This window comes from Myiozetetes cayanensis, unplaced genomic scaffold, assembly GCF_022539395.1.
Source record: "Myiozetetes cayanensis isolate MyiCay16 unplaced genomic scaffold, myiCay2020 scf4, whole genome shotgun sequence".
NCBI lineage: Eukaryota > Metazoa > Chordata > Aves > Passeriformes > Tyrannidae > Myiozetetes > Myiozetetes cayanensis.
In genome coordinates, this window is record NW_026087631.1 from 41,458,592 (window position 1) to 41,483,515 (window position 24,924).

The 24,924-nt window shown below is 36.4% G+C and overlaps 1 protein-coding gene across 1 annotated transcript in view; it reads right to left on the reverse strand.

Annotated features, from left to right (window-relative positions):
• Positions 1–24,924, reverse strand: part of CCDC171 (coiled-coil domain containing 171) — a 144,530-nt gene that overhangs the window by 71,585 nt on the left and 48,021 nt on the right. The window contains exons 12-20 of the mRNA XM_050329587.1: positions 23,568–23,657; positions 21,560–21,760; positions 19,527–19,694; positions 17,431–17,619; positions 8,536–9,022; positions 7,697–7,813; positions 3,061–3,287; positions 2,232–2,411; positions 355–540 (exon numbers count right to left, since the gene is read on the reverse strand). Of these exons, the coding sequence (XP_050185544.1) occupies positions 355–540; positions 2,232–2,411; positions 3,061–3,287; positions 7,697–7,813; positions 8,536–9,022; positions 17,431–17,619; positions 19,527–19,694; positions 21,560–21,760; positions 23,568–23,657 (1,845 nt within the window). The remainder of the gene's footprint in view (positions 1–354; positions 541–2,231; positions 2,412–3,060; positions 3,288–7,696; positions 7,814–8,535; positions 9,023–17,430; positions 17,620–19,526; positions 19,695–21,559; positions 21,761–23,567; positions 23,658–24,924) is intronic.

A 24,924-nucleotide genomic window follows, 5' to 3' on the forward strand; every position in this document is an offset into this window, starting at 1 on the left:
ACGGGTGACAGTAGTAAGGATGAAGAGCAGACACAAGCAGCAAAGCGTGCTTTAAATAAAAAACAAATAAATAAAGCTGCAGAGCTTGGTCACCAGATGTGTCTTCTGTAAATTTCAAACGCTTCACAGATTACATATATTGGCGTACACCACACAGTTCCAAAAGCAGAAAAGTGATGTTATACCTTAAAGTGTCATCTTGAAAGTGTTTTCTGAGTACCCTGAAATTCCAATGGACTTAGTAGTATGTGTGTGTTTACTCCTATAATTTTATTTGCACAAGAACTGCAACATTTGGCTTATTTACCAAAAAGTAAATTTCAGGTGTCTAATTCAGATGAAAAATCGTCTTACCTTCACAGATTCACTTAACACTTGGGTTTTATCTGCTTCTTCACTGGAGTGCAATTCTAGTTTATTATTTAACTCCTGTAGCTGTTGTGCTTGTTCATTCAAAAGCAATTGTGCCTGATGCTCCCGATGCAATGCATTATTTAATTCTTCACATACACTTTCAAAACTCTCATGGTTGATCAATTTCTGTTAAGAGAAATAAACTGTGTTTGATAGTGTAACTATGTTCACTTGTTTACACGCGTGACTTTCCAAGTTCCACTTGTAAATGTATCAAATTCTAAAACAAAAGCATGCTAAAGATTATTAATTTTTAGGTTAGGTTTTTTAACTCAAAGACAGACCACAGGGCAATAAGAGGGCAGACAACTTTATTCACCATACCTTTTCAAAACAGCATTCAGGCTACTGTAAACAGTATGCACTCATGATTCTATTCAAATTAGCATTCTAGGTTGTAAAGAAACAATATTTCTAAGGAAATATGCAGATCAATGTCCTACATTTTAGTGTATATTTTGTTAACCCTTGTAAACACCTTCCTGGACTCTCTCCTCTCCCAGAAATGTTCCAGAAAGACAAAATAATTCTCCAAAGAAAACTGCTGTCCACACTTAAACGAAAACCCAAACTGAGACAACTTTCTCTAATTGTCTCAGAACTGTAAGAAATAAAACCCATTATGAGCAAAACTTAAGATGATTGATATAACCTTCTTTGTTTGAAAAAACATTTCATAGCTAGGAAAAGGAAAGAGAATGGATGTGACATCAACTGTTAAGTGTTCCCTACTGGCAAGTGTTTTGATTGGGATATACTGACAGTTCTACCAACTGGACTTCAGTATCAGCATCGGGCACAGCTACAGAAAATGCTGACCATTCTGGGACACAACTGTTTCAGTTATACTGTGCACCTGTAAAGCACGTACAAGAATCTTATCCATTCATCCTCTCAAATAGCTCCAGTGTGAGTTCAGTTTTGAACACAACCTACAGGAAAAAATCGTAGTAGAAAAGGCGCTTGGTGAATCTCCAATATGTTAAAGCAAGACAAGTTTCTTTCCCTCCAGCGATTGAAGGCACAGATCCAAAAATATGACAGGGATCAAACTGACAACCCTCCAAATGGCATCAGTCCCTCCACCAAATGGCATCAATCCCTCAAACACCGCATCCATTACTCACGATACTGTGGGTTCAAGCAGTTATAGAACCTTTTTGTTGTGTCTTCTCACTCATGTCAGACGATACTATTTACAGGTTAGTGAAACCATAGTGTTTTAGTAAAGTGATCAGTGACAGTAAACAGTTAGAGGAATTTGGTGCATATGTGTACATGGGCCTTTTTTTCCAGCCACAAACTTAAGCCTTCAGGGAAACAGGCACACTAAAATTTGTATTGACTAGCTTAGGATATAAATGAAAGATACAGCAAAAACTCTATCACAACATTCAGCAATATCCATGCAAAGTTTATACTTTATAAATGTCTCATGAACGTAACTATTGAATACCCTCATTCCAGCAGACCTTACTCTGTTGAAGTGAAATCTATCTTTTTGGGTATATAAATCACATCAGTATTTGACACATATGGAAAAAACCTAGGTTGCTGAAGACCAAACATGCAATTTACCCAGATTATCTCATTGTACAAATCAAAAAGAAACTCTTTTGGAGGGGAGATATTTCTGAATATGTCTGACTTGCAGTTTAGTGACATTTATGAGGCAAGTTTTCTAGAAAATTCTTTTAAGAGTAGAATAATTTTATATTTGTTTTTCAAAGGAACACATACCCCCTCCGCCCCCCCCAAAAAAAAGGTAAAAAGAAGGATTTCTTACAATCAGACTCCTCTAAATCAAATATACCTACTTGTTTAAGCATATTTAATTGCTCTTGCAGGCCCTGGGCTTTGTCAGCTTCTTTTTTCATCTCAATGAAATCCCATTTGAATTCTGCAAGTTGTAGACGCAGTGAGCGGCGTTCCACCTCTGCTGTATGAAGTCTTTGTGTAAATTCAAATATTTGCTTCTGCAAGGATTCTATGTTTTTCTGTGAGTAATCAGAAATAATGTATCATCTATTTTAGCAATAAAATAAATCACATATAATACCCAAGCAAAGTAGACAAAGCTCTCATTTTGTCCTCCATCTCTAAAAGACACACCTGAGTATAAAAATGTGAATCTGTTTCACCTACTCTTGGGGGTTACTGAAAATTCTGTTTTCAAGGAAGTAGCATTTTCATATACAGCCCACAATACAAGACTGATTATTTGAGAAAGGTTATCCTTTTATTTTGATTAAAAGGAATAAGGTTATCTTCACTGAAAGACAGAACACCAAGTAGGAGAAAACAGAAAAGAAGAAGAAAAAAAAAAACAAACAACCTTAACATTCACTTAAAGGTACAAGCAAGTTTGTTCTTATAAAGCAAATATAATTTTGATAGCACTTAAATAAATTTCTTGGATACATTAAATCTTTTCTTAAAATTCCTTGACAATAAAATAAAAGAACTATTCACACCCTAATGCTTCTGGGTGTTACGAATCAGCTTCTAATGCCTACATAGTTGACTTCAAAGTAACAGACTCATAAACAATCTGAAACAAAATTAATAGTACTATGGAGAAAGCTTCATCATAAGACTTTTTATGAATCTACTGCTTACATGAAGTAGCACTATAAATAAGCATACCATACTGGATAGTCTGTCCCACAATCCAGCTTCCAGGGCCCGAGTATTTATTTTGTGAAGTCCGTGAGCCAGACTGTGTACCAAAGAGTCTTTCTCCAGAGAAGTAATGCACTTGCTGTGGTCTAATGGAACAGTCTCCATAATTACATTCAGCTTGTCCATAAGTTTTGAAAAGGAGTTCCTGGCTGCACTTAAAAGTAACTGTCCAGAAAGCCAAGACTTTGTACCTTTAAAAAACAACAACAACAACAACAACAACAAACCACCCAGAAAAATAATATCAGATAGGTTACTACTTTCAGTTTCTTTCAGGGAAAAAAAAGCAACAACAAACAGCATCTTTAAAATACTCAGTAGGAAATTTTTATTAAAGATTGGAGGACTGAGTTCACAGGAATATCTCAGAGAGACATTAGGACAAATTGTGTATTTAGCAATGAAAATCCTACTCTTATCAATTTTTAAATGGAAGGGTAGGATAGGATTCTAAAGTATAGGATTTGTTTGCCAAAGACTATTTTTCCAGTTGTTACCATGCTCTTCTCCAACACTTTCTTAAGACTTGCTCTGGTGCTTTAATTTTGTAATTCAGAAAACAAGCAAGACGAATGCATGCAAATGCAAGTCAGGTGAAGTAAGTCAGATGTGATAGCACATGGTAAATCACTTTATCTCAATATTTACAATGCAAATTTCTGAGGGTTTCCGGACTCCTCTTCCCTCCCCTCTACAGATGTCTAAGTCATTTGCTGTTCAAAATTAGTGAGGCTTGGTACCTTAACACCGTACTATTTATATTCTGAGACAAGAGAATATAATTTACCTTATTCCAAGGCAATTAAAATTTTACAGCTACAATTACTTATTTTCCCATAGGATTTTGGTAATCATCCTTCTCATATAATGGACTTAAGGCCCCAGCACACCCAACATGTCCTGCTTACTGCTAGATTCGTCAAGGTCTGTAATTAATAATTGTGTTTAATGTTGATAAATAAAATTGTCAGTGCTCCTTCCACTAATTGGTATTCCAGATAACAGTTAATAGGTTTATTTATGCCTTAATAAAAGTCTTGTAATTTAGTTTTCCCTCAGCTAGGCAGGTCTTAATCTGTCATTACTTGTCTTATGATACTATCAGTGTAAGATGACAAGCATGGAAGAGCTTATTTACATTCAGTAGTACAGCAGATCTCCTGTTGCTGCAGTGAACTAAAGTATTTACTTAAGACTATAAGCAGAAAAAAAACCCCACAGCTTAAGTTTAAAAAGTCTTTTTTAAAGATTGTGAAGAAAAAAAGCCAAAGGTTAAAAGCACAAAAACATGCTTATTAATATTTTTGTATTACAATTTTCACCATAAAGATCATTTACACAAGGTTAAATTTATCTATAAGCAAATAACAAAAAGAAAAGCACGTGATAAAGTCAAATATTATATTTTCAGAGCCATTCTCCTGCTTGATTTTGAAATACCAGCATTCCAATGATTCCAGTGTTCAAATGGAATATAATTTTTGAATACACATTTTCTATAACCCCAGTTACTAGTAGCTCTGACTTTTCTTCATGACAGTGATAGAATTCTTTCTATTCATCTTTAAAGTTAAAAATCTCATCTTATTTTTATCTTGCACTTCAACTAACAATACACCCTTTGAAATAAAAAAAAAAAATTCTTTTCATACCCAGAAAAAAAACTGCTATTGTAATGCTCTGTCTACCTTGGCCAAGGGTCCTCTCTTTTCCTTATGCTGGTTCTCAATTACTGATCACAAAAAAAGAAAAAGCTACCTTCCTCAATTCAACTCTTATCATAGATTATCCTGTAATAGTAGTCAATTACCATCAAAGACCCTCTCTTTTCTCCAGTCATGATACATTCACCACTTTGAATGTTTAATGAAACTAACCTTAAATTAAAACTAGAACATTCATATGGCTTTCCATGTTAAGGACTCTGCCATGATTTTTGATAAATATTAAAGCACAGACACCATGAATGAGCTACTGTTCCTTCATTTTTCCTAGTATTTCCACTTGGTATCTCAGTTTATAAGACTGTCTGCCTGTCAGAAAACACAGTATTGCTCCATATGTGCAGTACCTAGCATGGCAGCCCTTTTCCCTGTGTCTAGAATCTCAGCATTTACTGTATTAAAAATAAATTTTAAATAACCCTTCATACAATTGCGTGGTAGCAATTTGAAATTATCATTCTACTTCACAGTCAGGACTCCCACTATTCATAGAGTTCAGCATCCACAACTTAAGGTACTTTCCTGAGATAGGGATTAATCTTCATGTCCTCTAGTTTTTATATGAAGAGTAACTTGGAGTAAATACACAGAAATTATGTTGAAGTAAGTTACTGATTGCTTTAAATGATAAAATGATAATTTAATACAATTTCACAAGGAACTGTATCTATAATAGTTAGGAAGAGAAAATACTGTTTAAATACATATATTTTATGTATTTGCCATGAAGGAAAAAGGAATTACAATAAAACTACTAAATGATATACATTATGATGAGTATCAGAAATAATTAACACAAAGATATGTATATCACAAAAAGAAATTAAGTCTTACGTAAAATAAATTAAGAAAAAGACAATGAAAAGAGTCAAATCTTACTTCACTGACACGAAAAAACAATCCTTGTTTACTCTGTTTTGGTGAGATTGAACAGTCAGGAGGATTATCTTAGTATTATGAAAGACTAAAATGTTCATGTCAAGCTTCAAAAGTTTTGTATATGTAACAATTGATGATATAGGTATTGGAAAAGCTTGGCCTTTACTTTCTCTCATTTATCACACTACAGATGCTGTTCTAACAAACCTAGAAAATCAACCTTAAAAAAAACCAAGAAAAACCAAAAAACTCCAACTGTAATGAACTTGTATTGAAACTGAAGCTAAGGGATCATTCCAAGACATCTTAGAATGAGAACCAAACTAACAAACACTATGAAGGGAAGTGAACATCAGTGTCAAATCAAAACCATGTATTTAAAAGTTAAAAGATCAAGAAATGTGACTCAAATCACCAGGGCGCACAAGCCTAAATGTTCCAGTATTATCTGAGTGATCTGGATTTGGTTTCTTTCAGCTGCTTCAAATACTTCCTCAGAATCTAGCCATCTTTAAACATAATTGAACCATTCCATCTTGTCGATACAGACAGCACCTTCCTGTACCTGCTTTCTCCTGTGATGTGCAGTCTGATTTGGAACTGTCATTATTTAAAGATCTGAAGAGACCAGATGCCTCTCCAATTGCCTATTTACAGTTTTAAAAGATTCCAAATTCATTTGTGTCAGTTTGAAGGCTTAAGTCCTACTTAAAATATTACTTACAGAACATAAAATAATTTTCTAAGTGTGGAGGTTTTCGTTCCAATATATTCCTTCAGAGCCTAATTACTCCAATACTTCTGGAAATTTCATATCAAACTTTAAATTATTTATTACTATTTTTTGAACCAAAGATTCCTGGGAGACTTTAGATCTCATGAGGAACAAAATTCCAAGTAATACATGAGCAGTTAGACCTTGAGGTTCTGTGAAAATAACTTTAAATAGAGATCAGATATGAAAGAATCACCAAACTGGCTGTGACCATGACATTCTCAGCATGGCTTTTCCTAATTCTCAAAAATCAAGTCTCTGTTGAGTGCAGAGATATCTAGTAAATTGAGCCCACCAGAACTCTCATATACTTCAAATTGGCAAAATATCATGATGTTTTGGGTATTCTGACTAGTCACTTCAGCATATCTGTTTGCTGCTGATGAGTTTGTCTTGATTCTTGTTCAATTTGCTGTTCCTACACAACGCTCTATACACAGGCACACTTGCATTGCAAACCCTGTAAATATTCTGAAACAAGGTTCAAACTTCACTTTGCAAGGATATAAATTTAAGTTACTGAGAAGAGGATGATGAAAGAGAGCAGTTGAAATTGAATCAAAACACTTTTGATTCAATGGTAGTCTTCTAGTACCAGTTCAGTGTCTAGTGTTCTGGGAAATGTATCACCTTCCCTCTGTTCTACTATTTCCCTTTATTCATATAAATTATCCATCCATAACATCTTTTATTCTGTGACAGTAGTGTTCTTATTTTAAAACTACAAGTTACCAAAGAACTAAGGATGGCAGCAATGCAGATGAACCAAGTAGAACCTTAGACCAGTTCTCACTGCAAATAAATTAAGAAAAATAATCAACAGCTGAGAATAACAAGGTGACGTTTCCAGAAACTGACACTACGTTTTCCATAGACACAGTAGAATTCTATACAAAGATAGACTGAGAAAATTAGGGAATATAGACAAAAATCTAATTAAACATAAACTTAGAGAGAGAACACAATAGAGACATAAAATAAGGACTGCTATACATTGTATCAACTGAGACTGTTTACATGCTTCTAAAAGCCTCTTCAGCCTTCTGTTCCCATGACTCTATATACCAAAAGGATAAAGTATGATATTACCAATTAAAGAAAATTAATCTGTTCGAACAATACAAGTCTAAGGAGATTTGATCCATAATAGTTTAGGTAAAATCCTAAAGATGCAAATGATGCTATCTAATCTTCTACTACAAGAATATACTTTTAGTATTACCTGTTTTGTTAATAACATCCTGCAACTCAGTGACAGAACCGATTATTGCAGCAAGGAGGTTAGAACTAGTAAACCAGTTGAGTGCTTCAACACAGTTAAGCTCCTCCTCTTCGCAACCTGTGAAACAGAATTGTACCTAACAACATCATAACTGAATAACTTCAATAAGGCACACTACTATCCCCAGCTCTTTCAGAAACTGACTAAGGACATAAGGGAAAGACTAATTCTTCTTTCAGAACAATTTAGACTGTATTAAATATCCTCCCAGAACTACTAAAAGAGAAAAGTAGATCAATCTTCTAGTTTGGGAAACATTTTTATGCCATTTTTCCTTGTAGGGCGACACATGAGATTTTCTGGCAACAGAAAGTGACAAAAAGACTACATAATCTCTAAAGAAAATTTAGAAATCCTATACTAATACTTTATGTGAATCAATAAGCAATTTTTTTTTATTTTTCAGTAGGAAATAAACATTACAAGTTATTAATAAGAGGATATACCTTTTCAAAAAATATGCTGATTATCAATAACGTATGAACATTTCAAGCTATTTACCACATAGAGAAGATGTACCTAGTTCTGAAATCCATAAAGCAAATATCAAGGATATCAAACAGTGTGATTTTATCTCTGTAGTTGCAACTTTATTTGCAACGTTTAACAGACTAAGTATTTCCTTTTAGGGGAAATTACATTTGTCAAGTAATCTAAAAATCAAAAATCTAGAAATTACATTTGTCAAAATGTCATTAAATTTGTCTTTACATTCTATTATTAGTAATATTACTAAATATTATTCTCTAACCATGAATGTTTTGATAGATTATGCTTGCCTTTGGATTCTCCTACACAAACTCGAATTCCAATGCCTTCTTTTATGCCATTTGTCCAGGTGAAGAGGGAACTAGAAGACTGGGCTAAAACTTTAAGTCTGTTAGCTGCCAAAACTGCAATCACAGCTCTTCGGAATACATAAATCAGGCCTTGGAATTTTCTTTTCTTAATTTTTACTTCATTTTGACTGTTTTCTTCACCATCAGAGAGAGTATGAACAAGGGTCCTAATCTTCTGGTTCACTAATTCGTAAATGTTGACCTGATCCTGGAGAAGGTCTCTTTGGGAAGACATAGCACACAATTGGCCATAGAGAGGATATAGGGCACCTGCCAATAGCGCACAGGCTGCCAAGAGAGATGAATGCTCCTTCTGAAACTGTGTTAATGTATTTTTCACAGAAACACTTTCAAGGGCCAATTTCTCCTGACTTTTTTCAAGGGCACACACTTTTTCCTTATTTTTCTCTGCTGTTTCTTGGTATTCCTGGGATAAAAGGGAAAAACAAACAAACAAACAAACAAAGCCAAAAGAAATATTAACAACAAGATTTTTTTCTAAGCAACAAAATCATTTTTACTTAGACAAAAGATAAAAAAAATTAATTTTTTTCACATTCAAATAACATACATTAAAGGAGAAAAATTATTAGTAATGATTATGACAGTATTTCTTCTAGTAAACAGTTACAGAGATGAAAACGAATCAATAGGGTTCAAAGTTTTCACAATCTTCAGCTACAAACAGATTCCTGGTTTCTGATGATAATCCACTAGGTACTGCAGTAGCCTACACAAGGTCCAACAACACCCAGTTGCTCACAATACAGTTTTATGAGTTGACTTAACAGTTAGCAATTATGCCCTCCAATTTCAGAAAGAACATTGCTCAACAAAGCAGAAAGAAAGTTAGTGTAAGGGAGAGAAAAAAAAATAAGGAAGACTCTGGAACATAAACCTAGACAGATTGGCAGCAGCTGGAAAAGGGGAAGTAAAGGTGATCTCTTAATTACTTTGTAATCAACCCCCTACTTATATATTCACAGATTAATTAGGTCTCATAAAGAATTGAGTTTTCAAAAGAACAGTGTAATACAGATATTTTTATTTTGACTAGTGCCATTACAGATTTTTCTAAGTTACAGGACACTTTTTATTTTTCTCCAAAAATTTTTAGCAAAATGAAGATGCTAACAAGTCATAGAATGTCAGGACTAATGTTAGAGTATGCAGACTGCAGTTCCTATAAAGGAATCAAGACACTACGCTGGGAGCTCTAAGCAACCTCGGAGACTTAGACTGGCTTCTTGATGCATGAAAGCCCTTTGTGATTGGGAAGGTGACTACAGTTAAACAGGATCCACTGGTATTAGGAAGTAATAAACTTTAGGCACTGTTCACAAAGATCCCACAAGATCAATTAAACGTGTATGCTGCATTTATAATACATGGTCACAAAAAGGAAAACATGAATGGAATAATAAACCCACGTGATGAAGAAAATTGAGGATTATGCTAAGTTTCAGATATGTCTCTTAGAGCTACAGATATTTTTGTTTAAAATGGTGTGATATTGTTCCTGCTAGCAGTGGTCAAAAGAGAAGTAAAATAGTATCATCCAGGCACATTCTCATGTGTTCTACTTTGTACAGGTTCCAAGCAAGTGGTGAGGGGGATACCCTAGTTTCTTTTCCCTCCTCTATCCTGCAAGCACAACAGGATTAAAAAAATATATAACTATCTCTAGAATGAAAATAGAAGCCTCTACACTACATCCTAGTCAAAATGTCAGTTCAAAATGTCTTTGACCAAATAAATATTTTATCCGGTTTTTTTAGAAATGAAAGAATTTGTAATGCTATTGAAATACTTAAAGTGATACAAAACCAGAGTAGGCCACTAAAAGATCTACTAATTTTGAAATGCAATTTACAGGCCACATATGTTACTTCATGCTAAAATTAAGTATGAACACGTACAATACTTTCAGTGCTACTGCATTATTTACAGTGTTTGATTTTTATAGATAAAAACCCTGATAGCATGACTGGAAGGAACAGAAAAGGCAAGCTGAATTTAGAAAACAACTTAGGTTTCTGGCCATCACAGGTGAAACACAACATCTAAGTAAACAAACTGTGATCCCCGCAGGGTTCCTTGGCAGCAATACCAATATTCAGTGCTCTGGCTAATTAAAGCTTGTTTTTGTGCTTACGGTGATATGGTAATATGCAAAAGTAAATAAGACAATCTCTGACTTCAGAAATGTAAAAGTTCTGTAAGAAAATGTACCTTCTTACTTTTCCTGGCTAATAATTTCTTTTGTCTTACCAGACACTGTTTCTAGTGTTTCCTTTAAAGCTTAAAAGCACAGTTTTGGAAAGGGACATATGCTTCTCTTCCTAAACATTGGTAACCTGCTTTCCTTTGGTGCTTGAGCTTTGACGGGCACCTCACTGGGTTGCAGAGCTTCATTGGCTCCAAGAAACCTTTACAGAAATCAGGTGCTACTAGCAAAACTATTTTATCCTACTTCTTATTGTGCCCTTATCCTTTATTCTGGCATGGAAACAGAACTGGAAACTAGAAATATGATGACACAGAGACATAAGAAGGTTATCCTTTTGCAGCTCTGACTCAGCATGGGTGGCAGCAGCAGAGACAGCACCTACCTCCACATGTACTAAAGCTGTCCCCCAGGGAGGGTAAGCGACCAGAAGAACAATGAACAGAGCAGGCAAACAGGGCATGGGACGTCAGCCAGGGCACCATGATGACATTTGTGCAGGCAGGGCAAGCAGGAATGGCACTGAGGTGCTGCCAGTTCAAGCACTTAGCATAGTTGGTGATCATCCCCTTCCCCAAGAGAGCTCAAGTGTGCTGTCCACTTGGACAAAAGTTGCTTCCTGTGCACACACCACAAAGGACATTGCTACCCAGAGAGAGCACTCATGAAACCATGCAGGGGCACAGGTCTGAGGCTGCTGGAAGTGCCAGAGCCTGGCACTGCTCCCAGAGGGCAGCAGAGAGAACAGCTATGTGAAATGTGATCAAAACCCTGTCACAGGTAGTGGAGAATCCCACAAGGAGTGGTATGCTTCTTGACCTTATACTAAGAAACAGGGAAGGCCGTGTTGGAGATGGGAGGCCTGGACGCAGTCTTGGCTTCAGTAACCATGGAGTTCAGCATCAGGTGGGGAGGAAGTAGGACAGCAAGTAAGATTGATGGACTTCAGGAGATCTAACTTTAGCCATTTTAGGGATCTCAAAGAATCCCATGGGAGCAGGTCCTGCAGGGAAGAGGGGTCCAAAAGAGTTGGTTGATATTCAAGAATCACTTCCTCCAGGCTCAAAAATGATGCAACCTGATGAGCAAGAAATAGAGTAAAGGGGGCAAGAGACCTGTATTAATGAATGAAGAACTTGCATTACTGAAGCATAAGCATGAAATACACAGGAGATGGAAGCAGGATCAGGCCACTTGGAATGAATATAGAGAGGTTGTCAGAATAAGTAGAAATGAGACAAGGAAGGCCAAGGCCCATCCAAAATTAAATTTGTCCAAGCATGTAAAGGACAACAAGGGAGGTGATCTGGCCCCTCTACTCAGCCCTAGTGAGACCACATCTGGAGTGCTGTGTCCCATTCTGGGCTCCTCAGTACAAGAGTGACATGGAGTTCCTGGAGTGGGTCCAGCAGAGGACAATAAAGGGACTGGAACGTCTCTCTTACGGGGATAGAATTAGGGAGGTGGGCCTGTTCAGCCTTGAGAAGAGATGACTGAGAGGGGACCTCACACACTGTCACCCATAACATCCTCATAGGTAAGCTCAGGAAATGTGGGTTACATGAATGGACAGTGAGGCAGAGGAAGAACTGGCTGAATGGCAGAGCTCAGAGGGTTGCCATCAGCAAAGCAGAATCCAGCTGGAGGCCTGCTGTAGTCAGTTGGTGTTCCCCAAGGATCAATACTCAATCTAGTCTTATTGAACTTGTTTATCAGCAACGTGGATGAAGGGATTGAGTGCACCCTCAGCAAGTTTGCTGATGACACTAAACTAGGGGTAGCAGCTGATACACCTGAAGACTGTGCTGCATTCAGTGGGATCTTGACAGGCTGGAGAGTTGGGCAAAGAGAAATCTAATGAGTTTCAACAAGGGCAAGTGTAGGGTCCCTACACCTAGGGAGGAATAACCCCAAGTACCAATACAGCTGGGGACTGACCTACTACAGCACAGCTCTGCAGAGAAGGACCTAGGAGTCTTGGTGGATGGCAAATTGACCATGACCCAGCAGTGAGCCCATGCAGCCAGGAGAGCCAATAGTATCTTAGGGTGCATGAGGAAGAGCATGATCAGCAGGCTGAGGGAGGTGATCTTTCTCCTCCACTCGGCCCTGGTGAGGCCACATCTGGAGTGCTGTGTCCAGTTCTGGGTTCTTCGGTATGAGAGAGACATGGAGCTTACTGGAGAGGGTTTGGCAGAGGGTCACAGCAATGATCAGGGGTCTAGAGCATCTCTCTTATGAGGAGAGACTGTGGGAGCTAGGCCTGTTTAGAGGAGAGAAGGCTGAGAGGAGATCTCCTTAATGCAGATAAATATCTCAAAGGTGGATGTTAAGATGATGGAGTCAGACTCTTCTCAGTGGTGCCCAACAACAGGATGAGGAGCAATGGCCATAAACTAAAACACAAGAAGCTCCACTGTAACATGAGGAGGAACTTCTTTACACTGAGGGTGACAGAGCACTGAACAGGCTGCCCATGGAGGTAGGGTCTCCCTCTCTGGAGACATTCAAAACCCACCTGGGTTTCCCATGTTACCTATTGTAGGTGACTCTGCCTTGGCAGGGGGTTGGACTAGGTGAGCTCCAGAGGTCCCTTCCAGCCCTGAACATTCTGAGATTCTGTGTCCTCATCAGTGTGTCTGTAAGTATCTGAAGAGAGGGTGTCAAGGGGGCGGAGCTAGATTTTTCCCAGTGGTGCCATGTGACAAGACAAGAGGCAATGAGAGAAACTGATGTACAGGAGACCTACTTGAACATGAGGAAGAACTTTACTGTGAGGGTGACAATGTACTGGAACAGATTGTCCAGAAAGGTTGTGGTGCCTCCCTCACTGGAGATATTCAAGAACCATCTGGTCACAATCCTGTGCGATGTGCTCTGGGACGACCCTCCTTGAGCAGGGAGGTTGGACCAGATGACCAACTGTGGTCCCTTCCAACCTGACCCATTCTGTCATTCTGTGAGTCTACAACTCCTGCATTTCAGCTGTTGTATTTTTCCAAATATATAAACCTATACCTATAAATAAACAACATCAAGGGCCTTGTCTTCCCCTTGCTGTGGTTTAAGTACAAGGGCCAGACATGTCTACCAAAGACACCTAGTTGGTCAGAACCAGTATAGTTATACATACTCCTCCTTTTGCACTGATTGCACTGACTTTTGATACAACTGCAATATATTACATCCTTTATCTAATTTACCTGCCTTGCTGTAAAAGTAAGGCCTCCAAACAGAAAAAAAAAAAAAAAAAACAAAAAAACCCCAAACACACAAAAACAAAAACAAAAAACAAACAAACAAACAAACAAAAAAAAAACACAACTTTTTTTTCTCCCTAGAGGACTTTTTCCCTTTCCAATTTAGCAAACCTTTTATTTTTCTGTTGAAATTAACATTTTTTAAGTAGTTACAGAATTTTCCTCTTACAATGTGTTTTTGCATATCAGAACAAAACCCTTCTATTTTAACTGGTTGCCGCAAAAAATGGGGACAGATTAATAAATATCTAAATAACAAGCAAATAACAACTGGTAGTTAAAATTCAGAGGGCATTTCCTATGAGACTGTGAACAGCCTGAATAAATAATTTGTGTGAGTATAAGGAACAGGCACAGTAACATTTTCAAAATGGCACACTATCAAATCAAGAGGACTGGACTCCTGCTAAAAAAGGTAAGGAAAAAGGATATGCATTTTAAGCTCCATTGACTCTCCAAACACGGGGACCACTGACAAAGGGTGGTATCTATAGAGTACCTTGGTTATTGCTGACCTGTGATAAGGCTATACTCTGGGAATTTCTGCCCTACAGAAAAACAGTGAAACTGCCTTCAGATTATGATCCATCTGACCTACAGTACCATGTGAAGTAGTACCTATTAACATTCATAGATTCTACCTTGGAACCAGGGACCCTGAACAGTACTGGCTGGGGACAAAAACAGTAGCAGGTGTCTCTGCTATAAAACCTCCAATTTTTGCAGTGTTACATTTTAATTGTAAGAAGACCATTCTGAAAAGCCCTAACTATTTACTGAAGTTCTAATAAACCAAAGCAATAATTTTCAAGATACATTACTCATACTGCTGTGCAGTTAAGGCTCTGTGTTAATTCTTGAGAATACGAATTAACACACTTCATCTTAATTTCACACATGTAGCAACAATTCAAAAAACTTAAGAAGTCTTGACATAGGATCTCTGAGGAGAAAATACCTAGAAGTAGTCATGAAACACTTGTTGAAGACAAAGTAACAAATATCATTAGGAAAAATCAGTATCTTTCCTTTTTAGAAAGGAAGTAAACCTTACCAGAGGTTAGTTCACTAAAGTGCTTGCAATTAACGTTCAGATCTCTGGATGGAAAGTGCAGTAAATTGCTACATTTTCCTTCTAGTGCTAGAGCAAGTGAGGAGACCCCCCCAGTTGCACAATGAAATAATAATAATGGCCAGTCTTCGCGAGCGAAGATCCAGGGAAGGTCTTTCCACCTTCCAGCCTGCGCATTGGATTTTTTAGGTGAGACACAGTGTGCACGGAACTGAGCCCACCCTTTAATCCTAAGGTTCATCTGCAGGGGCCAAGCGAGCTTGGACGGTGGCAGCGAGGTCCTTAGGACGTAGGTGGGTTGCCTTTCAGGGCTAACGAGCCCCACCTGCCCGGGAGTGGCCCTGACCGGGAATCGAACCCGGGTCTCCGCGGTGACAGCGCCGCGCCCTTACCACTAGACCACCAGGGGCTCCACAATGACATACTGGCAAATTATATTCCACTTGCACTGATTATATGTTTCCTATAAAATTTAATTATTAAAGTCTGCTAAAATCATTACATTTAAATATTGCATTCTGTATCTTTCTGTAAACACTGGCAAGTCAGTAAATCTAAAAGATCTTTTGAAGACATTCTGTAACTTGTGGCACATTTTTCCTTGTTTCCTTTGGTAATAAGGCTATGGCAGTCTGTCTGCACACCTCTGATCAACAGAGCAGTGACCCTGCAGAAAAATATGGCTAGCAGGCTCAAAATGCAATAAGTAAAATACAGTTTGGAAAAACAGGCAATCAGGATTAGGACAGCCCTAATAACAGGTGTCCATGGATCCCAGGGAGGGAAAGTCTTAATCGAGTATTTGCAAATCCAAAGTCAGTCACAAATTAGAAATCCAGAAGAAATTAGACTGTCTTCTTGATAGTTTAACACTGAATGATAAGAACAACAAACTGGACCATGGGATGGAAAAGAGATTGTTGAATCATCTAAGTGTATACAGACATTTCACTACCTAGATTATATACCAGTTTGCACTACTCCAGCAGTGTTAGAAAACATGCCCAGATCTTTCTAACAGAAAAACAATTCCCTTTTAGAAACTCAGTAGTCCTGCACAGCAAGTTGATAGGTAAAGGTTTTTTCCAAAAGACATGCCTAATGTGTGCTTCACAAGGGAGAGACACATTTTCAGTACATGCTCTCCATGCTGTCTAGACCATTCAGCTGGGAAGACTGACAGGTTCAGCACCATGCCAAAGAATGGCACACTAAACTGCACAGCACCAATTTTTCACAAAACACTAGCGTTCCAAAAGAGATGACTCAGACCTTATATATATATATTGTGTAAGTCCACTTTTTCTTTAGGAAGGAAACATCATTTTTAAAATAAAGCTTCCTCAGTTCACTATTCTTTTTGTTGGCAATGATTTCATAAATGGAAACTACAGGTGAAGTTTAATATAAATCTGGATGCCACTTATTCCACTCACCGGAACATTTTTTGCATTGCCAATCTCTGATGTGCAATGTAAGTATCAAGCAAATAATATCTACAAGATTATAATTCATTCCTAAGAAATTACCATGCAAAGAGTTTCAAGCCTAAAAATCTGAGTCAAATACAGTGTTATTCTGATGAAGTAAGTTTCAGATGGCTTATCTTATTTCCTCTTATTTCCTCTATTTCACAACACTTTTAACTGAAACACATGTAAAGGAATGTGATTGAAAATATAATGATCAGTGGCTGTAGAGTAACAGTGAACATTCTAGATTGTAAATAACCTTTCTAACAATTATTGGCAACAGTTTTATACTTTTTACACTTTTTCACCTTTTTTGTTTTTTACTTTTGTAACAGAGTCCTTCAATAATGTTGAAATCTACCAATGTAACCGCTAATTGCTTCTTAGGGTCAGAATGTATATACCTAAATTTATCCCCCAATGACACAACGTTACTGTTACTCTACACAGCCTTTGCAAAGCATGACACTGAAAAAATAACTGCTGCCCTATATAATTCTTAAAACAAATAAGTTCAATCTTGCAGCCTTAACATTCTCAAAAAAAGAGAATCGCTAGCAACTGTAGGTCAAATTAGGCAGCTCACTCTGGAATGTTTTCACGAAGTTATTTATTTCTTGCTATAAATGAAGTTAATACTCATACAGGGGTTTGTTGGTTTTTTTTTTTGTTGTTGGTTTTTTTGTGGTTTGTTTTTTTTTTAGTTTTGAACAACCTTAAACTGGTTAGGGGCTTACACTACTGAAATAATCCATTAAATATTTACAAGAAAAAAAAATAAATCAGAAGTTCCCAGCACCATACCTGTGCCCTTGCATGAACTTCCCCAAGGAGATCTGAGTACTGCTGCTCCAGATACCTCTTTTCCCTCTGCCAACAGCTTGCTTGTGTTTTCATCTGCTCAGCCATTTTGTTAAAAGCATCTTCCTGGCTCTGCTGAAGCTCCTTCATAGTATTGGACTTGTTCTTACAAACATATTCTAGGTGAGATATCTGTGTGACAAGCATTTAAAAAGAAATGTTTTTACCTCTCTAAACACCTTTTTACTTTATTGTACATACTAATTTAACCACAGGCTATTCCAGCAGAAAATGTAATCTGTAATTTCTTCAACATATTCATTAAAACTAAGCAGAAGTCTTTCATGACAGATTATTTACTTGAATTGTGCAACAAATGAACAAAAATTTGGTTTCAGTTTTGCCATCCATATACCACCCTGCAGATATTTTTTGCTTTTTTGGCTGAAAACCCGAATGGGACACTTCCTGCATTTTTTTTTAAATAAGTGCATTAAACCTTGTGCTGCTAAAATAGTAATGTGAGTATACCAGTCCTTTAGCAGTTTGCAAGAACCGTAAAAAATAAGTAAAAAACCAGCCATTAATTTAATTTTTGTTTCAGTGGAAAGCCAAGACATTACAGATGGTATTAAGTATTAAAAGAATTCCAGGAAATTTTAGCTTACAGAATGCTTTTCTTACAAGTAGCTCACTAGTTTATGATGTGTTTTCAACAAGTGTGAAGGGATTCACTCTGTGGATAACTTTGCAGCTCCCATGCAAACTAAATGAAGGAATGAATCAAGCTAACAGTGATCTTTAAATACACACACATACACACTTTTACTACTAGGGAATGTCAGAAAGATACCCTGAAAATAGGTCACACAGAAATGCAACAGGAGAATTTTGTTCTCAAGAAAGCAGGTACAACACAGGTAACAATACTGTTCCAAAACCCTGAAAAGCTGGTAAGTACATGAAAAGAGCCCTAGAGACCTCACAGTCCGTATCAGTAACCATAATAAATTAAAAAGCAAGAAACAATATGACACAACACCCCCAAACACTTTCAACAATGTTTGCTCCCTTCTGCTCCATTCTCTTTCCTCTTTTACTTCAAAAGGAAAATATAAATGTACATCAAATCTGCATAATACAGATTTTATCCTATCTCTCCTCAGTAATTTTAACTGACTGATGGGGTATTTATTAAATGACGGGTAGAGTTAAAACAATTCACCATAATCAGCCCTATACCTTACTTGGACCAAAAGAGTGGTAACAATTCCAGAAGATGACAGTTGTTCAAAAGAGCTTTTCCCTTCCTATGACTCAAAACCAAAATTTCAGGACAGCCAAGTTCTGGAGTCACTCTACTAGGCTTAGGACTGGCCTCATCAATGGAGCCAGAAAATAAACTGAAATCCTAAAGACTGGCATATGTTAGTTTGTGAAGACAGTTTAACTTATTTAAAAAGAGGTCTCTTCTTTCCTAAAAATGCAGGGATTTCTGTGCAGAAAGGCCATGAAAACTTACTTACATCAAAATAATTCAGAAAGGTACAGTTTCTCCCTATAACAAATATTGACACGTTTTATAAAAATCGGCACTTCCTATTTGTGCTTCTGAATACAAATTTTATAATCCATAAGTTACAATTAAATGAAAAAAATACATTGGCATAGTACCTCTGAATCATAAACATATAATTTAAAGATGATATTCCTAGAGTAAGTGCATTTTGTTTCTTTTTTATGGTAAAATAAAGACTTGTTTTATTAGTGTAAATGACTAAGTTCTTTGAATTGCTTCATCAGTAAGATTAATTTATTTTCTTTTAATTAGGTCCCTGTGGCTAATATTGGCTAGTACTATTAGCATGTCCTGCACTGAAAGTGGAGCTTAGAGACTTCATACAGACTTCAGTCACATTTACATGCCCACAGCAATGGCATCAAACTGAGTTGTAGACAAGCCATAATTAATGGTATTGAATTATTAACGTCCAAATCCTTTTTGAAACAAGATGAATGTCAGTCCTTTTTAATGATACTGTGATGCGGACAAATGTCACTGAATTTAATAGAGGTAGCTGGTGCCTAAGGACACTTACCTTCTCATTAGCCCTGTTGAGGTCTAAGATCAGGGCATCAACATTTTCCTGCAAGACTACACAAAGCTCAGACCAAGAGAATCTATCTAGGATGCCTTCTGGTTGTTTTATAAGTACACAGCCTGCTACCAAACGCTGGTATAAGCTATGGAGGAAGGTTAGTTTCTCCTGAAACAAAAAGAAAAATTTACTGTTGTACCTGAACAGTGTTAGAATCAAAATACATGCATCATACGGGTAGTAATACAAGCTGTATGCAGGTGAAAAAAATCACACAAAGTTCATTCTCAAACCTTTTACAAAATTCCTCAATTGCTAATATTTACAGTCACCCATACTGAAGCAAGTATAACAAAACAGTTTTTACAAAATTTGTCTAACTAGACATAGTACATAAATAAAGTATGTAAAGAAAGACCATTCCTGCAGCGGCCACAGCCAGGAGCTGACACAGATAAAAAATTCCATGCTATTAGTACATGCAATTTATTTATTCATGTTAACACTTCCAGTTACATTGAAACTATACCCATTTTCAACATCTGCACAGCATATAGAAAATTGTCTGACTGGCTTGGCAGCACAACACACCATTTATACAACTATCACTCTAAAGTCTTTTTAAAACTGTTTTTGTATGGATCATGTATGAGACTAAATGGCCAGACAAAACAGGCTTATAGCTTCATCAGTTACATTCCACAAGTCATGCCTTATTTATTTACACTGATTTTAGCCAGTAGTATAATAAATTGGTGCAAGTTATAAATAAACTTTAGCAACAATAGCATGCAATAGAAATTCCAACCTTCGTGCTTTTAGTACGTATATGCAACTTAGCAACTTTGATTCAGACAACAATAGAAAGTTGTACCTCAAAATTCACAAGAACAAAGGCTGTAAATCACTGTAAATGTTCCTATTGTTTTTCAGGGTCTTTCGGTGAGGTTTTACACTAAGAAATTGCGATAATGGAGATGGGGAACTAGGGTTTTTCTAAGCCCTTTCCATCACGCTTAGATGCATTTGCTCACAATTACTTCATGGCATTTTATGCAATTAAAAAGAAACTGTAGTTAAACTTTGTTTCCAACAGATCTGCAAATTCCCCAAGGAAAATCCAGTGTGCCACCACCATTACATTTTTGCTTGGCTGTGATAAACCGGGGATGATAATTATCCATTTGGCATAAAAAAGGGGATTCCAAGACCCTAAATCAATTCACACATGTTGAATGCAACCACAGTGTTGTAGACATGCAGACTTTACAACAGAGCCAGACTTCTAGTTTCTTTCACTTTAATCATTATCTGCTGTGTGTAACAATTCCAGCTGCTTCATGTGGACCCTATTTAAATACCAGACTGTAAGAATGATGGAAAGAATGTTTCCTTTTCACTCAGTCAGCATCCATGTCCAAATTTGTGGAAGTAATGAGCTCAATATGCACAACTAAAAGGACATCATTGCTATAGCTAGTACAGAACCACTTTACTGGGGGGAAAAAGCAACAAAATTAACATCTCTTATTACATATAAGGAGAGAAATAATAGTTCTGAAATAAGACATTGTGAACTCATTCTTTCATACAGCACATCACAATGAGCTAACAGATAACAAAAAGGGATTTCTAGGTTTTGTGACCTGCATGCAAAACTACCTCAATGTCATGCGAATCAGGAATAATGATAATGACACTACTGTATGTTCCAATTGTAAAACATTTTTGTTAACTTTTAATTTGAAAGAAAGAAAGAATTGTTCATCAGGTGTAGCTCTTAAATATACTCAGTTGTTAAAAAATTCAAAATGCTGGAATGATTAAGCTACTAGTTCTGATACAGAAGAAAGGAGGACTAATAAGTCTCGAAATCTCATAGATATTAAACACATATTTCAAAATATGTATCTTAAAATCATATTTTAGGGATAAATCTGTTAAGACTAAAGAGTAACCATCTGATGTATGTAAATGTATAAAGTTGAGATTAAATAAAGACTCTTTGACAGTCATCTTGTCTCTAGTAATACCTTCATATCCTTCTGGTAAGCCCTGGTAAGCTTCTGGATTTCATTTTCAGATTCTGTGGCACGTACTTTCTCCTTCTCCCAGTATTGCTGTACATCTTGTAGTTTCATTCTTAAAGTTTCTACTAAAGTCTCTCTGTCTGCACACTTAGCGTGCAGATGATTTAACTCTTTACTGGCATCAGCCAGGGTATCCTGAGCTTCCTGTAAGACAGAGGTATGGAACAGAAAGGCTGGTAAGAATTTTAGTCTATGAAATGTTACCTTAGTCCAGTGGTCATCATCTGAGTAAGTAAAGTCACATAGCTACACGTATTCACAAGACTCCAGGATAAGTGGATTATATCTTTCAACACTTGAATTTCAAAACTGACACTAGGCCTCTTCCACAGCTTGTAACCAGACAACATCAGCATCCCTGACTGGTAAAAGCTCCATGATGCATTGACCTTCGGAATCACAACTTATCCTCTGAATAGTGCAAAGCTCTCAGAGCTAGTGAAAATATACATTATTTTCTTAAGTAAATCTCTGATCTGTTGCAGCTGAGTCTATAAGCAGCACTCTGTTATTGCTGTTGTTTATAGCCATGATAAAAAAAATGTGAGGACCCTCTTTGGAGGTTTGACCATGGGAAGTAACTATTAATCAGAAATGGTCATAAATACAACCATTATATTACCAGCACCAAATCTGACCAGGTAAACAAAGAAATTAATACACTACTCCTTTTCAGACAAAATATTAGTGAGGCAGAGTGGACAGATACACGTGCTTTGCTTTCCTATAAGCACTGGATTTCCAGCACTGCTAAAGTTTGCAAAAGGTCAAAATGAAAGCATTGTTTATTCTTCATAAAATCATAGCTTCTTATACAGAAAATATAATAGAAAAGATACTCCCAAATTCATTAGACAATGACTTTTATTCTTCTTCATGAAAACATTAAAATATTAAAGCAATGTTAAATTTCTAACAAAAATATTTTCAGACTGTATCTAGCTTTTGCTCATCTATACAGTTTTATTACCAAAACTGGCATATTGCATAAAAGCCAGCACTCTCTGCATGTAGCAAACTCATTTTTTTCAAGGAGAATACAAGTATCACTTGCAACGGATTGTAGAAATCTTAGGTGTCTTACAAAGGTGCTGGAACAGAAGCAAAAGTCTTAAGTCTTCCAAATATAAATTAGTAAAGAAAGTTCAGGTCAGATGACAAGACATCATGTGCAAGTAGCCATTAATATGAAGATTCAATGAATGTTGCAGAAATACACTGCATAAAAACATAAAGCAGCATATCCTCAGCAAAAGAGACTGAAAAACACTAGGTTAAGAGATACTCTATTTTGGCAGCAATACAATACACTGCCAGTCAGGAGATTAAGTTTAACCATGACCTCAGGACTTCCTCACTCCCTTGGCCATTGATGTAACCAGACAGGACATTACAGAAGTGCTGTCAGCCAAAAACAGAGACAAAAAAAAAATTTCTTTTTCAGAAACTAACAAAAAAAGTTCTCAAGTGTTTTTATCAGTTCTCAGGTAGATTTTACTCTAATATATTTTAGGTTGCACATTGTATAGCTGTTAAAGACAACCTTATGCATTATATGCATTAACCTTATAAACACAAACAAAAAAAAATTAACAAAGGAATGGATATCTTTGAGAAAATATACCTTCATATGAAGAGAGGTAAATAAATTCCCCTTTTCTTGAGAAAAACATTAAAAGAAAAAATACCGATGCCAATTTCAATACAAAACGGTATTTTGCCAATTGATAAATGTATTTCAAGTTATTTCAGAAGTACAATCATTGAAATGACTAGTTGTTTAGTCTTCAGTGGTAACCAAAATAAAGCAGCATGGCTTCACAAGCTTGCAGGGTAAACTAGTCTGCTCTACAGCACAGAATAATATAGAGACTTATTATGATAAGAAAAATACCTGGAAATATAGTTTTTGGAGAACTTTAAAATTCTATGTTAAATTCATTAAACATACCTTAAGGTCTTGTCTTAAAGCACACATTTTCTCCTCGGATGTCTCAAGTTCTTTTGTCATCTTTTTACACAGAGCCTTCATTTTCTCAAACTGTAAAAAATATGGAGGTCAAACAGGCTTTTACAGAAAGGCTGCATGACCTCTTCAAGATAAAGGAAGAACTTTGTATATAAAAGTAAAACAAGAAAATTGATTTCAATTCCTTTGACAGTTTTTGTACTCCATACAACCAAATTAATGTGCCATTACAAAAGCACTAAATAACTCCTTTATAATGATTTAAGATGCAGAGTGGTGGCAGAATCCCAGCCTCAGTCCACTATTAGCTATCTTATTAGCTCTCAAAATATCTGACAAGAACACAGAAATGCACCAAAATGTACTTGAAAGTGTAATAAATTCAGATTATGTCTGAGGAGTGGTTTAAGAAAACAAGTTTTCCACTCAGTGGTCATTTGCAGAAATTGTCCAGCTACAAGCATGGTTCTTTACTGAACATTGGATAGTACTCACATACTGTAAAAGCAGCAAAGCAGCAGTGTTCCCAAGAGGTACAGTGACTACTGAATCTTCGTAGGGTTACAAGCAACAACCTTAGAGGCAGCTCATGACCATAATGTGTACTTTGCACTTTTAGAAAAGATAACATATCAAAATAATGCCTTTTTGTTTACATGATGATGAAGCTAGCAATACAAATGCCTGAAAGAATGTATTGATTAGAAATGTATTCTAGTACAGATTACTGCAAGCACCTGAGATTTAAGGAACAACTCGGAAGTAAAATACCCCATTTATAAAATTTACAAATTATTTTGGAAATTATATTTTTATTTTTATATTTTGATGTCGGTAGAGCTGGCAGAACCCTTATAAATAATTACAGTAAATTACAGAATGCTACTGGAATATTTCCAGTCTTTTTGTTGGTTTACTTTTCTTTTCGCTCTCCCTAAACATTCTCTGTCTGCGCTATACAAAAAGTCAGAAGCTAGTTATCTACAAAAACCAAAACACTTATCCTCTTTTTAGTCACACAAATGAACTAGATCATTTAATCTAATGTTTAATACAGTAAGTTAAAGTCGACACATGACAAGTTTACCAGCATATTTCATGTATACATCCAGGTGTACACATACATTAACGAATTCATCAATACGTGGAGTCTCGTTGAAAATCTCTCTAAGAGAACACATAATAATTGTTCAAAACTACACCCTTATTGTTGTGTATTAAAATATCCTGGGTTTATTGCACAGTGCCCTTCATAGTCCCCTTGTGTATTATTGTATTATTAAAAAGTTTCATTATTAAACATATCTAACATATAAAACCCCAAAAACAGTATTCTCTG